Source organism: Pongo abelii, chromosome 23, assembly GCF_028885655.2.
Source record: "Pongo abelii isolate AG06213 chromosome 23, NHGRI_mPonAbe1-v2.0_pri, whole genome shotgun sequence".
NCBI lineage: Eukaryota > Metazoa > Chordata > Mammalia > Primates > Hominidae > Pongo > Pongo abelii.
Window position 1 is genome coordinate 36,152,818 of NC_085929.1, and position 15,673 is coordinate 36,168,490.

Sequence of the window (15,673 nt, forward strand, 5' to 3'; positions counted from 1 at the left end):
CGCAGGGGGCGGGCGGGCGGCTGGCGGGGGAGGCGGGGAGCGCAGCCAGCGCGGCACAGAACGAGCTAGCGAGCGAGCGGAGAGGCGGCTACAGCCTGAGCGCCGGGCCGGTGGCGGCCGCGCCGGCGAGCGGACTAGCGGGCGGCGAGCAGCGCGGAGCGCGCGGGGCACCGAGGAGCGGGCGCGGCGGGCACCGCGCGAGGCAGCCGGAGCTCTCCGAAAGGCCAGAGCGGCGCCTCCCCCGCTGCCTCTGCGGGGCCCCGGCTGGGAGCCCGACGAGGGAGCGGGCGGCATGGCCCGGCGGCCCGGGGCGCGGGGGAGCTAGGCCCCCGGAGGGGCGCCCCCCGCCTCGCCGCTGCCGCCGCCGCACTCCGCAGCCGCGCGCCCCGCCCGCTCCAGCCGCCCCCGGGGCCGCCACCTGCCCATGAGCCCCGGCCTCAAAGTTTGCGGCGGGCGGGCGGGCGCGGAGCCTCCAAGATGCCGTTCCACCCGGTGACGGCGGCGTTGATGTACCGGGGCATCTACACCGTGCCCAACCTGCTGTCGGAGCAGCGCCCGGTGGACATCCCGGAGGACGAACTGGAGGGTAAGTGTCCGCCGGGACCCTCGCCCCGGCGGCCCTCCTACCTGTGCGCCCAGGTGAAGCGCGGGCCAGGGGCGCGGGGGCGGGGGGCGGTCCGCAGGTGCGGGTTGCCAGGTGGGCGCCCCAGCTAGCAGCTGTGCGCGGCGGCAAGACAGGTCCGCACCCCGGGACGCCGCGGTGGGGGTCGCCCAGGCGGAGAGCGGCCCAGCCCCTGCCCGCGTGGTCCCCAGCGCTGCGGAAACTTGCGGGGCCCCGCAGCGGGGTCACAGGGCCGCGCAGTCCGCGGTGACGGTGCGGCAACGCGGCGGACTGGGGCGGGGGTCCGCGCTGAGCCCCCAGCGCCGGCCCGGCCGGAGCACCCGCATCCTGATCCCCTCCGCGGCGCCCGCCCGCGGCTCTGGGCTCGCATTGACATTCCGCTCGTGTCGCTTTAAAAATTCAATCTGCTCGGGCAGCAGAAGAAGGGGAGAGGGCGACTGCCCTGCTCTTGCCCGCTGCGGGGCCGCCCCGGTCCCCACCTGCGGCCGTCGCCCCTTCCCTGCAGCCCTGCGGGGACCCCCAGCCCGGCGCGCCGGGAAGGCGGCCCGGGAGGCGGTGGCGACAACAAGTGGCCGGATTGGGCGGCTAAGTCGCGATAGCCAAGCCTGGAAGGGAACGGCAGAGAGGCCAGGACCCAAACCCGCCCCCACCCCGTTCCCCCTGCCTCTCAGACACGCAGGGAGATGGCAGGCCGCTGGCTGAGCGAGGTCAGAGCAGAGGGCAGGGGCAGGGGTCCGGGACAGTGTGTCCTGAGGAGCAGTGAGACCCCTGGGGCCTGCCCAGCTCCTTCCCTGCTGGGCTGGGGGAGGTGCTCAGGTTTCCCCTCCCCCCAGACCTCCTGGAGCCCCCATGTGGAGTGGAGTGGGGGATCTGGGCCGATGGGGGTCACGGCCTCCTGGGATCTGCTTGTCTGCTGTTGCAAGCGGCTGAGCTCACCCAGAGGATGGGCCTCTCGGGGTACCTTGGATCCAGGGGTGTCTGAGATCTGGAGGCTCATTAGGGCCTGGGAGGGTGCAGCCAAGACCAGCGCAGTCAGGGAGGATGGTGGGAGCCCAGGGGAAGCTATGGAGGGAGGTCCTCCCTCAACCCAGGCCCAGGTGAGGGCATCTTAGAGGAGTCAGACTCGGTCGGGGAAGATCAAGAGAGAGAAGGCAGCCTCTGCCTCCCTCGCTGCACCATAGGCGTGAGCCACCAGGCTCCTCACCAACTGCCCCCGCAAACCCTCAGAAGCGGGGAGAGCTGTGGAGACAGGGTCTGGGGTCTGATGCGGACAGGACAGATGGATGATTGGGGCCCTCCGACATGACCTCACCATTCACCCCTAAAACCCAGGGCCAGAGCCTGGGGAAAGGAGGGGTACGATGGAGGGGCAAAAGGTCAGGAGATGGTGTATAGGCCTTCTCCTCCCCACCTTTGTCCCCTCCAGCCCTGGGCCATCTCAAACCTCCTGCCGGTTTTTCCCTCCAGAGGCCCTCGTCCATCCCTTCCTCCTGACTATCCAGGCAGGAGTCACCATGTCTCCCAGACCCCAGGCAGCTTCCGCTTCACTCCCTCCCCTTGCTCCCAGCACCCCCACCAGGACCCCAGCACCCCAACTCCAGGCCTTGCTGGGTCCCTCCTCTCCTGATCCCCAGTCCTGGAGTACACTCCCTGAAGAAGGGGAGAGGCTGAGAGGCTGGCTGCAGGGGCGAGGGGCCGCAGGGTGAGCAGTGAAGGGGCAAGGCCGCAGGCTCCCCAACCAACGACATGGCGTGCTGGCAGGAGCCCAGCTGCGTTAGTCACCAGCCACAACAAGTGCCCTCCCTTGCTTCTCTCCTGTCCCCGTCTCCTGGGCCCTGGGGAGCTGAGGGGCCCTGACTCAGGGGGCATCTGAAGGGCGGGGCCCTCCCTGGGATGGGCAGGGGGGATCATGGAGTAGACAGATGCCTGGGTGGTCCCAGCTCATCTCTGGGCCAGTGGGCAGCTACAGATGAAAGCAAGAAGTTTTCCATTACCAGCCGCCTTCCTGGCTGCAGGTGCCCTAAAAGCCCTCTGCTGGCCACAGGTCCCTTTCAGCAGTCCTTGAATGCCAGGGCTGGCCATTCCTGGCACGGATCCCCCTCTGCCCTCTCCGCCTCTCCAGGGCCTCATGAGTGCTCCTGCCCCAGGGCAGTCTGGGCGAGACCCAGGCCCTCTGCTGGGAGGACGCCATCAGCGGAGGAGACACATGTGCCAGGAAGAGGGAGCTGGGCAGCCCGGGATGAAATGCTGCAGACAGTACGTGCCTGCCGCAGAAATCCAGGGGGCGGTCAGTCTGAGTGGAAAAGAGGACCAGGCAGGGAGGTGGGAAGCGCAGAGTTAAGATGAGGGCTTCCCAGCCAGGTGGCGCTGGGTTTGAGTCTCTGCACCTTCAGCTCATGGAGTGACCTTGGGCAATCGCTCACCTCTCTGAGCCTTGGTTTCCCCACCTATAAAAGGGGGGCTGGTGACGGAGGATGCAGTGAAAGTACCTAGCACAGGGGGCTCAGGGACCCAGATGCAACATGAGGGGAGGAGCTGCGGGGGTAAGAGGCTGGAGCGTGCAGGGCCCAGGCCCATGAGGGTGTGCAGGAGGCTGAGCCAGAAGGGCAGGCTGGCAGGGAAAGCTGGGTGGAAAAGGCCTTGAAGGTCTGGAAAAGGTGTCTGGGGACCTGTGGTCCTGGGGAGGCATGGAGGGCAGTTGGCAGGATAGGAATGTGGCTGTGCAGAGCTGGCCTGAGGCCCACCCAGGCCCTGTGAAGGACAGGCACGGGCTCTCCTAGATCCCCTCTGTGTGCCCACCATGGCTGGGACATACACCTTTTCCGACATGCGCACACAGCAGAGTCCTCCAGGAACACTGAGGCTGGTCCCAGCACCATCAGCTGACTCGAGCACCCGAGGGTGGGAATGGGGTGGCTGCAAGTCCTAGCCCTTTCTGGCTGAAGAGAGGAGGAAGGAGTCAGACCTCCAGGCAGACAGTCCCCAGGGCAGGGCTCTGGGGCTGACACTTGGCCTGCCCAGTCTGTGAGTGGAGCCTTCATTGAGAGTGGCCAAATGGGGGCCTTTGGGGCAGGGGAGTCCCCTTTCCTACTTGTCTGCCCTGCAAGCCCAGCAGCCGCCTCTGCACAGCCAAAAGCTCAGGGAGGCCAGAGTGGTGGGGCACGGGGCCAGTGCCGCAGAGAGTAGCAGCCACTGCGGAGGATGGACACTACCCCCTTCAGTGACCTCCAGCCAGTGCCCGCCCTCTGGACTCTGGCTCCCTGATGGAGTGCAGATGTCCCTTGGAGTCTGCTGGGGACTTGGGCCCTGATGAAGCTCCACAGGTTGGGAAGGAGATTGGGGGGTGTCAGGCTGGAGGTGGCAGGTAGGGGGCGGGTCAGCCTGGAAAACTGGTGGCCCTGCCAGCCCATTCCCGGGCCAGCATCCTCATGTCAAGATGGTGCCCGGCAGGCTACCCTTGGCCTCATGGGACGGGAAGGGAGCAAGGCTTTCGGGGAAATGCGCCCAGCTGTGGGGTGCTGATGGCACAACGGTGGCAGGAAATCACGACACCTGCCCCACTCGGGGAGCCCCCGGCAGAGGCCGGGCTTCAGTGGTGGTGCCGGAATTGCTCCCCATTTCACAGATGAGACACCCGAGGCTTAGAGAGGGACGTGACTTGCCCAGGCCACTGGGCTGCTAAGCAGGAGAGCCAGAATCCAAGCCCAGGCCTCTGGTCCCAGCAACCGCCAACAGGAAGGGTGGCCTGGTGTCCCAAGCTCACTCAGTCCTCCCTCTTCTTCCGGCTCTGCTATCTGGGACATTCTGATTTATAGCATCCATCTCTGAGCCAGGACCAGCCAGACACATGCTTGATTTTATTGCTTAATCATCCCAGCAGCCCCATTGTACAGGTGAGCAAATACCTGCCCAAGGTCACCCCGCCAGGGTGTAGGAGAGCTGGGACTTGACCCTGGGTCTCTGCCACTTCAGGCTGCCTCCCTGACCGGGAAGGTGGTGCCTGAACCTGGCTTCTGTGGGCGGGTGGGAGTCGGCTGGGTCAGGGCTCCCAGCACAGGCAAAGGCACCGAGGTGAGACTTTGTGGTGTGTTGGATGTGCCAAGGAGGGGTGTTGAAGGGACTCATGCATGGGGAGGTGGCAGCGTGTGGATTTACCTAGTGGCCTGGGAAGGTAAGCCTTGCCTAAGAAAAGGCTGCTGGGCCTGCAGGGCTGCCTCCGAGCTTATCGCCTGCCGGTGCATCCCAATATTCACCCGCCCTCCCCGGCTCCCCTCGGCCCAGTGTGTTTTCTCAGGGGCTCCAGCAAAGGGACTCCTCAGGGGCTCCAGCAAAGGGACTCAGGGGCTCCAGCAAAGGGACTCCTCAGGGGCTCCAGCAAAGGGACTCAGGGGCTCCAGCAAAGGGACTCAGGGGCTCCAGCAAAGGGACTCCTCAGGGGCTCCAGCAAAGGGACTCAGGGGCTCCAGCAAAGGGACTCCTCAGGGGCTCCAGCAAAGGGACTCAGGGGCTCCAGCAAAGCAGCCCTGGGCTCTGGGAGCTCCCGAAGGGTAGGAGGGATGACCTGGAGCTCAGCTCACAGCAGGCAGGGGAGGGGGTGGCTCCCACTGCAGCCCCTACTGTGAGTCCCGGACTTTGCCATCCCTCCCTGACATCTCCCAAGCGGGACCCTGCAGAGGAGGAAACAGAGGAGGAGGAGCGGTGCCTGACCCTGGTCCTCCTTCCACACACCACCGTCTGGCCCCCACTCGTCTTCAGCTTGACGCCCCTCTTCCACGGGTGGCCCGCAGGCAGGTGAGGATGGCATCCTTGGGGGCTGGAGAAGGGATCAAGCAGCCTCCTCAGCCTCCCCGTCTGCTTCTTGGCTGCTTGGGGAGTGGAAATAAATGTGTCCCCTAACCAGGATTGTTTGTGGGCTCTGAGTAGCAGCCTTACAGCAAGCGGTATGTGAACTGCTGCTCAGAAGAGCTGGAGAACTTAGTGTTTCAGATGGGTGGGCTCCCACATCAGTCATTCATTCATTTCATCATTCATTCAGCAAATGTTCATGCTTGAAGAGGCAGGCCCCGTTCCAGGCGACAGGGACACAGCCACGAACAAGACCAGCCCCTCCCTGCTGTCATGGCCCTTGTAGTGCACAATCCAGCGTGGCCCATGCAAGGATAGGGCAAGAGCAGGGCCTGTGGGGGCCCAGAGGAGGGCCAGAGCTGGCCAGTGGGGGACAGGGAGGGCACCAGGGGGATAGTGCCGTTCAAGCTGAGAACTGGGGTTGTGTCAGGGTTTGCCACGGCGAGCAGAAGAGCACTTCAGGCAAAATGGGCCGCGTGTTCAAAGGACTGGAGATGGAGCAGTCCTGGTACCCACAGGACCGAGAGGGCCCCTAGCCTGGATGGAGTTCAGGACACCTGGGGTGGGCAGAACATGTGGCCGGGCCAGGAGGCCAACAGCGCTGGCCGGAAACCTAAGTGTCTGTGTGCAGATGCCTCCAGCTCTACCTAGAGGCTCTAGGGACTGGGATCCCCTCAGCAGCCTCCGTGGCTTTCAGGCCTCAGCTCACACATCTCCCGTGACGGGGAGCACACCACCTCTTTGGTGGCCCAGGAAAACTCGAGGGTGGGAATTGGCCTGGAGTTCCCAGACTCCAGGGTTTACAGAACCCTGTGGCCCTGGCACAGACCTCCCCGCCTAGCTGCTTCCCTGACCCTGGGGCCACTGGTTAGGAGACAAGATTCCCAGGTCCTGGCGGGATGAGTGAGGGGCAAGTCCAGAGTCAGAAAGTCTGGGGGCCCAGGCAACCCCGGTGCACACGTGAACCTGTCTGACCCTCAGGCCTTGCGTGTGGACACCGGTGGGATGAGCCTGATGAGGGTGGGGCCTCTGCCCAAGCTACCCCGCAGTGTGGCCTGGGACATGTGGCCATCCTCTCTGGGCCATGGCCCCTAGTCTGTGGTGAGACCAACAGGCTGGGCTAGGCTCTGCTCTCCCCCCGAGACTAGGGAATGACTCCAAAGTGCAAGGTCCTATGAGCAGTTTCAGGGTTCATGGACCCCTTAAGGCAAGGCTTGGGCCAGCCCAAGCAGCAGCATCTCTGAGCCCACGCTGAATCTGGGCCGGCCACCGGGCCTCTCTCAGCCTGTTTCTGGTCTGCAGCACCTTGCGTATGTCTCTACTTTTAAACACACAGATACACACCCTCTCTCACATGAGGAGCTTGATTCTGCCTGCTGAAAGCTAAAAGCCCACCCAGGAGAACAGCTTAGACAAAGGCCAGGTGGCTGGCAAGCAAACAAGGAGACCCCCGGGAGCCAGAGAGAGCATTGAGCCCCGCCCCCTACTCCCAAAGGCAAATGCTGTTTAGGGCCCTGCTGGGGCTGTGATGATTAAGGGACAGCAGCCCTTAAAAACAGAGAAACAGAAGAGACAGCAGTACAGCTAAAGTGACAGGTGAGGACCCCCTCAACTGTGTGCCAGGGAGTCCCCACCATCATTCTGCCCATTTCACTGTGGGTAAGACTGAGGCCGGCCCAAAGTCACAGGTTGGGTTGCTTGTTCCCCGGGCTCCCAGCGCAGTGCATTGCTCACCACCTGAGTCACCGAGGTCATCAGGCCTCAGTCTTCTGCTCCGTACAGTGTGGAGGGCGACCCCCACCCAGTCTGGTCTGGCCTGGACCTGGAGGGGGGCTCCATCCTCCTCTGTCTTCCCTGAACCAAAAGAGGTCTGTGCCGCCTGTCAGCCCATTAGTCTGGAGCAAAGCTGCCTCACGTGGCTGCCATTAGCAAGTGTTGGCCTGTGTTAAGGATCTAAGGATCCGAGCCTGGGGGAGGAGGCGCAGCGGGATGGGGATGGTGGGGGAGAGGGGGATGGAAGGAATAGGGGCAGGCGGGGAAGCTGTCAGCAGCTGCGGGGCTGGGGAGATCCAGCGTCCTCCCCTGCACGTGGTCCCCACCACACGGGGTCGTTGTGAGCACACCAGGAGAGGCCGTGAGAGCCTGGCGCAATTGGATCCCGAGAGGTCACTGCTGGGGGGCCCTGAGCCCTGCTTTGCTGCCCTGCTCAGCCTGCCCAGAGGTCCCAGAATACGGCACCCTTGTGCACCCTCGGGCCGTGCTCTCACCAGATCTGCAGGCTCTGGGTTGGGCTCTCAAAGCCATGCTCAGGCTGTGGGGTCGGTGATCCTGGGGGTCTGGAAAGGGGGTCTGTTGGGGACCGGGGTGAAGTCCCAGCCTACTCCATTCTCTCCTCAGAGATCCGAGAGGCCTTCAAGGTGTTTGACCGTGACGGCAATGGCTTCATCTCCAAGCAGGAGCTGGGCACAGCCATGCGCTCACTGGGTTACATGCCCAATGAGGTGGAGCTGGAGGTCATCATCCAGCGGCTGGACATGGATGGTGAGCACCTCCCCCGCCTCGGTTTCCCCACCTGGCATCTGGGCCCCAGGGGTGGGGCAGGGGCTGGGGCCTGAGCTGCTGAGGCTGCATCCAAATTGGGTCTCTCGCTCCCCTGACTCCCACCCTCGAAGTCCGTGGCAGGTTGCAGCCCGGTCTGGCCCCATTTCTCAGCCTGGAGAATTGAGGCCAGAGAGGTAGTGACAGTCCCAGCCACACGCAGGGCTCAGAGACGGCTCCTTTCACTCGGTGTTGAGAAGTTTTAAAGTACAGAGAAGTAAAAGGATGCAATAAATACTCCAGTTCCCACCACCTGAGATAAAATCGCTACTTGAGTTGTGTTTGCCACCTGGCATTTTATTAAGGAAAAGTTCATAAGAAGGAATAGTGATGCCAAGCCCCCTCTTTATCCTGCCTGGGCCCTTCTTCTTCTCTTCTCCATCCAGAGGCCAGGTGACAGCCTGGGCAGGTTGCCCCACTCTGAGCTTCAGTTCCTGTCTATATGGTGGAGGATGGCCCACCCCAGGATGGCCGCAGGGTGCTGGGAGCAATGGAGGGTTCTGGGTGAAATAGGAGGGTCACAGCCCACCTGCTGTCTACCTCCACCTCCCCTTGTAAGGCCTCATCACACTGGGTGGCTTCAGCGTCAGCCCAGAACCTGGCACTTGGTAGATGCCGCTGACACTGACTCAAGGCTCAGAGAAGGTGGGCACCTGCCTAAGGCCACCCGGTAGGCCCAAGGTATATCAAGACTCCATCCCAGGACCTCTGGGCCCTGGGCTGCAGGCCTGGGTCCTACCCACTGATTGATTGGATCTGTGCCTCCTCCAGGTGATGGTCAAGTGGACTTTGAGGAGTTTGTGACCCTTCTGGGACCCAAACTCTCCACCTCAGGGATCCCAGAGAAGTTCCATGGCACCGACTTTGACACTGTCTTCTGGAAGGTATCCCCTGGCTAGTTGGGACCCAGGGCTGTGCACACTTGAGTGCTGTTCTGGGGCCAGTGAATGGCTGGCCCCACACTGTAAAGGGGGGATGACCACTTCAGGCTTGTGTCCACTGGACATTTCACCTCTCAGAGGGCCATGGGCTCCCTGGGAAGGCCGGTGTTGGTCAAGGACTCTCTGGGGGAATGGAGCAAGTGTTTTCCAGCCCCCCAGAATCTGGAGGCCTGTCACTGGGCCTGTATGGCCGCAGGGTGCTGGGTGGGGGCTATGGTGGCTGTCAGAGCACCGTATTGTTCCCCTCTGCAAGTGTGACATGCAGAAGCTGACGGTGGATGAGCTGAAGAGGCTGCTCTACGACACCTTCTGCGAGCACCTGTCCATGAAGGACATAGAGAACATCATCATGACGGAGGAGGAGAGCCACCTGGGCACAGCCGAGGAGTGTCCTGTGGATGTGGAGAGTGAGTGGCTGGCCCTGGAACCCCACGGGTGGGCTCAGTGGCTTGACCAGGGGGACGCACGGGGTGGGGAGGGTCTGCAGAGGGGGGCTGGGGGCCTCCTTGCCTGTCCTAAGCCTCTGTCCCATTGGGGCACCCCATGGGATGAGCCCATGTGCCGAAGGGCAGGCGGCTCCTGACTCCACTGCTTCGATGTCCCCTTCTGTCTCCCCGGTGCTCCCGGCGGGCGGCCACAGCCTGCTCCAACCAGCAGATCCGCCAGACGTGCGTGCGCAAGAGTCTCATCTGCGCCTTTGCCATCGCCTTCATCATCAGTGTCATGCTCATTGCGGCCAACCAGGTGCTGCGCAGTGGCATGAAGTAGACGCCACCTGGATGCCCCATCCACCGCATGCGGTGCCTGCGGCCCGCCCCACACCACCGCTGCCTGCAGACCCCTCCCTTGGCCGGCTCCCTGGGCCGCCATCTGCGTGTACTTCAGGGCCTGGGTATCCGGCGAGCCCTCCCCACCCACCCACGGTCCTTACCTGGAGCTGTGGCCTGGCTGTGGAGGGCCAGGTGGTGGCTCTGAGGATGGTCCCCAGCCCCACCCTGGCCTGTAAGGAGCACTCACTCTTCCTACCATCCAGGGGCTCCTGGGAAATTAAGGAGGGATTTGCACAGGAACCCCCAGGACTCAGTCGCTGCTGTGGTCCCTTGGGCAGGAGCGGGCACCCTGTGCCTTGAGACAGCAGCCTATCTGGGGCCACAGAGCCAACCCAGCCCTGGTCCCTGAGGTCTGCCCAGGGCACAGGGCGGAGGCAGGGACAGAAAGCCTCTTCCTGGGGGAGGGCGGGAAGCCAGGGTGTCCTGGGCCCTGTTGCCTGGCATGGCCTGAGGAGGCCCCTGGTCTTCTCCTTGGGTCCCTTCCTCTGACCCTCGTTGGACCCCAACCCAGACCCCCTTTTCTCCATGTACCTGCTGGGCCAGCCCATTTCATAGGTGAGGAACCCGAGGCTCAGGGGCCTGAGACTTGGCCTCAGTTCTTCCTTCCACAGGGATTTTCAGGAAAGGCAGAAGCTCGTGGAGGATGGGCATCTGAGGTGGCCCTGCAGCCCCCCACCTTCTGGCCCTCCCACCAGAGGCCCAGCCACCAAGGCCGCGTTGTCCACCACCCCAGCCTAGAGCCTGGAACTGTAGTCCAGCTGAGGAAGGAGGCAGAGCTGGAGCCTGAAGGCTCTGAGCAGCCTCCGGCCAGGGGGCTCTTCCAGGGCTGAACCTTGGGAGGGCCCCTGTACTACCTCCCGGGCCAAGAAGCCGGCACAGCCCCGCACTGTCAGTGCCAAGAGGCTGCGCCAGGCCACTCTCTCAGCCCAGGGCCTGCCCTCCTGTGTCCTGCCACTTCTCTACGCCCTCAAGGTTGGAGACCCCACTCCCGTGCCCCGGCTGTGCCATCCCAAACACTTGGGCAGCAGCTCAGCATGGGCAGACATGGGGGCTGTGGATTCTTCCAGGGCGGGGATGGCAGATGGAGCCCTTGGGCTCCTTGGGCCTAGAGCCACTTCTTACTGGGCAACGGGCACAGCCACCCTGGCACACCCTCTGCCTGGCCGTGCTGAACCTCTGCTGGTCCCAAGGGAGAAGGGAGTGAGCGTGGGTCACCTGGGGAAAATCTCATCTGATTCCCGCCCTGCCCAACCTCTGCCAGGGGCTGGAGAACAGAGCTCAGAGCACCCAGCGTAGGGAAACACAGCCAGACCACTGTGGTGACAGACTTTCTTTATAAACATCTGGAAGTTTTCTCCTTCATCTTCTTAAGAAGCAGGGGGGCAGGTGGAGGAGAGTGAGGGGGGAGCTGCCCGGCGCAGACCCAGGACGAGGGCTGCACTTGGTGTGTGGCCGTGTCCTGAGCCTCAGTGAGGCCAGGCAGATGGTCTCAGAGCCTCCATGGGGCATAGCAGGAACAGGGCTTGGCTTCCTATTGTGACTGATGAGAAAAGTGACCACGTGGGGGGTCAGTCAGGGGCGAGGGGCTCAGCCCCACTGGACTCTGGGCTGCAGAGGCCACCCTCCAGGTGGGGGTGCCCGCAGGGATGGGGGCAGCTCCTGAACTGGTGGCCAGCCCACAGGGTACTGGAAGACGGTGGTTCTGATGGGTTCAGCCCTAGAGAGAGAGAGAGAAGGGGGGAGAATAAGAGTGCAGTACAGCCCAGGCTTATGCCACCCCCGGCGCACCTGCCTCACCACCCTGGCTGTGGGGAGGGTCAGCTGGCTGCATGACTTTTCTGGAAGGCAGAGCCTCGAAAATAGGCAGACCGTTTGAGCCAGCGACCTCACCTCTAGGAACTGAGCCCAAGGAAATAGCGGGATTGCGGGCAGACACTGAGCTGCGAGACCATGGGAATAACCTTCGTGTCCACCTGTGGGGGACTGATTGAATACATATGCACGTCCACAGCAGAGAATGCCATGCGGCCTGTGTAAGAATTAAGGCAGACTTATATGCACTGATGAGGAAAGACATACTGTGTGATAGGGAGAAAAAGCAGCTTATAAAATAATGTATATAGCATGATACTATTTTTGTTTAAAAATATATAAAATATATAAATGCATAAAAAAAATCCTGGAAGACACAGCAAAATGTTAACAGTGGTTCTATCTGAGTGGTGCCATTATGGGTGACTTTTTTACTCCTTTATATTTCTCAAAAGTTTTACAAGCACACAAGCCTTTGAAATCAGAAAAAAACATTGTCTAAATTTTTTTAAAAGCCTCATTTCTCATGCTACTCACTGTCCTCCTCCTCAATGTCCACCCCGAGCCACCTCCCCTGGAACTCGGGGTCCATGTAAGTACTTGCCCTAGGAGAGGCATCCTCTGTGCCCAGCCTGGGGCACCCTGCCAAGGCCCAGCGATGGCCCCCCAACCATTCTTCTACCTGTCCCATACTCAGATCCTTCTGGCCTTGGGCCCCACCCAGGCTGCTTCTCCAGGGCCACATGGCCCTTCTCAGGCTTCAAAGTACTTTGAACCTTTGAGCACTTTGAACTCTCATCACCCCAGCTGCCTATACAAGACCTTTCTGGAAGGCAGAGCTTCAAAAACATGCAGACCCTTTGAACCAGCAACCTCACCTCTGGGAACTGAGCCCAAGGAAATAGCAGGGTTGTGGGCAGCCATTGAGTTATAGCAATAGCCGTGAGACAATGGAAATAGCCTTCATGTCCAGCTGTGGGGGACTGATTAAGTACATGTGCACATTGGCTGGACGCGGTGACTCATGCTTGTGATCCCAGCACTTTGGGAGGCTGAGGCGGGTGGATCACGAGGTCAGGAGATCAAGACCATCCTGGCTAACACAGTGAAACCCCATCCCTACTAAAAATACAAAAAAAAATTAGCCGGGTGTGGTGGGGGGCACCTGTAGTCCCAGCTACTTGGGAGGCTGAGGCAGGAGAATGGCGTGGACCCAGGAGGCGGAGCTTGCAGTGAGCCGAGATCACGCCACTGCACTCCAGCCTGGGCGACAGAGCGAGACTCCATCTCAAAAAAAAGAAAAAAAAAGTACACATGCACATCCACAGCAGAGTGTGCCATGCAGCCGCCGCCAGAATTCAGGCAGGAACTCATCTGTCTTCCACGTAGGACTGGAGTTCTCAGAGGATGTAGACCAGGGGATAGGGGTAACATGTATTTGTACCCCAAGGCGCAGGGCCAGGCCTGGTGCCAGGAGGCCACCCAGTGATTGTGGAACAACAAACAGCAATGCTGAAAGATCTTACTGACCAGGTGCTATTCTGGGCCACACACCATGACCTAGAGAAACCTTAAGAATCCTCAGGCAAACCCCATTTTATAGATGAAGAAACTGAGGTGCAAGGAGTCAGTCACGTGACCAAGTGACACCCTCGGGATGAGGCCTGAGGGCCTGGAATGCCAGCCCCACATCGGCTGCAGACATGGCCCTCCCACTTCAGCTCCCTCTGCTCTGGCATACTCCCACACCCCAACATCCAGCCTTCAGGCAAGGTGAGGCCCTGGCAGCTCCTGGCAGGCTCAGGGGCCCAGTGGCCAGCCCTCTGCAGAGACAGAAGGGCTTGGGCCTGCGGAGAGGGGTTTGGAGAGGCCTCTGACCTCCGAGGGGGAGGTGGGGAGCCGGGGTCAGGAGCCCTGGGAGTTTCCCCTGCTGCACCCACCCAGCCTGCTCCTCTCTGGGCCAGACCTGCCATGAAGAGTCAAGAAGTCACAGAGTCAAGGACTCCGGGGAGCTCTGGGTGCAGCCTCCAGGACCCCCAGGTGTGAGAGGACAGGGACATCCCCTGCTTCATGGCTCACTGCCTGCTAGAAAGTGCAGAAGGCAGCTCTTGACATGATTTATGGCACTGGGGAGATTTCATAAACTCCACCAGCCGCAGAGAAGGCGGGGAGGTTCTGCAGTTGCTGGAAGGGAGTGCCCCAGCTGCCAGCCAAGCCTGGGCTCCCTGCAGGGCCACAGGGACAGTGGGGATCCCCAGGGAGGGTGTGATCCTGAGGAGCCCCTTCCCCTGAGCCTCAGGCCCTTCCTCTAGAAAATGGGGCAGATTCCTGGGAAGCTGGGACCTCCTGGGTCCAAGTCTCAGCCCCGTGCCCCTGCCTGCCCTGAGGCCCCACCAGTAGACAGGCATACCCAGCGCCTGCTCACACACACTGGCACACTGCCAGGGCCCCAGACACGTGAGCCAAAGCCTTGGGGACACTGAGGTGCGTGTCTGGCACAACTCTGCTCGTAGCTTCTCTGGTGACCTGTTTGTCCTGTGTGTGAGGACAGGAGCCACTCTCTTGCATTTTCCCAGCCGCGGTCCTAATCAGAGGAAACAGAGTCGAGGAGGAGAATGGGCCAGGATGGCAGCGCCCACCCAGAGAGGGGTGCAAAGGAGAGATTAAGAGGGATAGAGTTGCAATCTGAAGAGCCAACAATGGGCAGCAGGGCCAGGCCTGGCCTTGCCGAGGGATTAGTCTGTGTGTCTGAGGCCGCCGCTGCTCTTGACAGATCCCTCAGGGTCAGTCTGTGGAAAGGGACAAGCGCTATGCCACCAGGCTGGGGCTTCATGGACCCCCCGCTTCCCCACATTTACAAGGAGGGCTGGCCTGGCTCATCAGGGAGGCTCAGCTCAGCCAGCGGGGGTTGGAGCCCGCAGGTCTCGGTTCCCCGAGGTGGGGTGAGCAGCCCTCTGTGCCTTGTACTCTGGGGGAGGAAGCAGATACCCTGAGAGGAAGAGGGGGTCCCCCAGGCTTCCAGACCAGGCCCCACAAGAGGCTCGCAGCACTAACATCTGGGGAACGCCCGAACGGCAGCCTGAATGCTCATTCATGCGGTAAACCTGTCCTGGGCCCCCCAAGTCTGCCCAGGCCATGCAGGAGAAGCGGGGGCTGGGAGGGGTGATGTCTCAGCTAGAGCTTCCAGGACAAGTCTGACTCTGCCAGGCAGAGAGGTGGGAGGCAGTTTCAGGCAAGAAAATAGCATGTGCAAGGTGCTCCGAAATCACAAATGATGCCTCATCTAAGCTGCTGCCGAGTGTCCAGTAGGACCAACAGTCAGGCCAGCGGCAAGAGGTGAAAAGGCGAGATCCGACCGGCTGCGGAGGCATCAAGGAGGGTCCCCCGCCCCAGCCCCAGCCCTGCAAACGGGGCTGTGCAGCCAGAGGTGGAGGACGTGGGGAAGTGCCTTGGCCAGGGTGCCTCAGGGCTGCTGTGTGGAGGATCCCCTGCGGGAGCAGAGGGAAGGTGGGAGACCAGGGAGGGGCCGCTGGAGCTCCCAGGACAGCCGAGGTGGAGGAAGAACATTACTGCCTCCAGGCTGGAGAGGCAGCCAGGAAGAAAGTGAGGTAGCCTTGCGGGGGCTGGGGCTGGGGCTGGAATCCACCCCCTCCCATTAAGCAGGGTAGGGGGTGTGGATGCAGGGGAGGGGCTCAAAGCCCAGGACTGAGGGAAAGGCTGCTAGGCTTCAGGAGACCAGCCTGCCCGGAGACGGTTATGGACGCCCAAGGCAGCAATGGCAAAAGCAGGAATAAACGGTCACCTCCCTTCCCACAGCCCCTTTTTCTCAAGGCTGGACAGGCCTGCTCTGCCTAGAGAATAATTCATTTTGGCCCCAAGCCCTCAGGAGGCAGGAGGAAGGCAGGTAGCAGATCCCCTGGAAGGGGCCAGGCTGGGTGCCCAGAGGGACAATGGCCCAGAGCGACAACGGCCCAGAGCACAGGGCTCAGACCCCCTAGAGCCAAGGTGGGCTCCAGTTGCAGACC

At 61.9% G+C, this 15,673-nt stretch overlaps 2 protein-coding genes across 3 annotated transcripts in view; one reads left to right on the forward strand and one right to left on the reverse strand.

The window, feature by feature from the left end:
- The first annotated feature begins 55 nt into the window (after positions 1-55).
- CABP7 (calcium binding protein 7) lies at positions 56-11,126 on the forward strand. The gene is made up of 5 exons (XM_003779516.4): positions 56-586; positions 7,865-8,008; positions 8,837-8,949; positions 9,260-9,413; positions 9,647-11,126. The coding sequence occupies exons 1-5, from the start codon at positions 478-480 to the stop codon at positions 9,772-9,774; spliced, it is 648 nt and encodes a 215-aa protein (XP_003779564.3). The 5' UTR covers positions 56-477; the 3' UTR covers positions 9,775-11,126.
- Positions 11,127-11,153: 27 nt separating this feature from the next.
- ZMAT5 (zinc finger matrin-type 5) overlaps positions 11,154-15,673 on the reverse strand; it is a 36,178-nt gene continuing 31,658 nt past the window's right edge. For both annotated transcript variants that reach the window (XM_063723014.1, XM_002830995.6), the window contains one exon: positions 11,154-11,553. In XM_063723014.1, the coding sequence (XP_063579084.1) occupies positions 11,424-11,553 (130 nt within the window). In that variant the 3' untranslated portion in view covers positions 11,154-11,423. The remainder of the gene's footprint in view (positions 11,554-15,673) is intronic.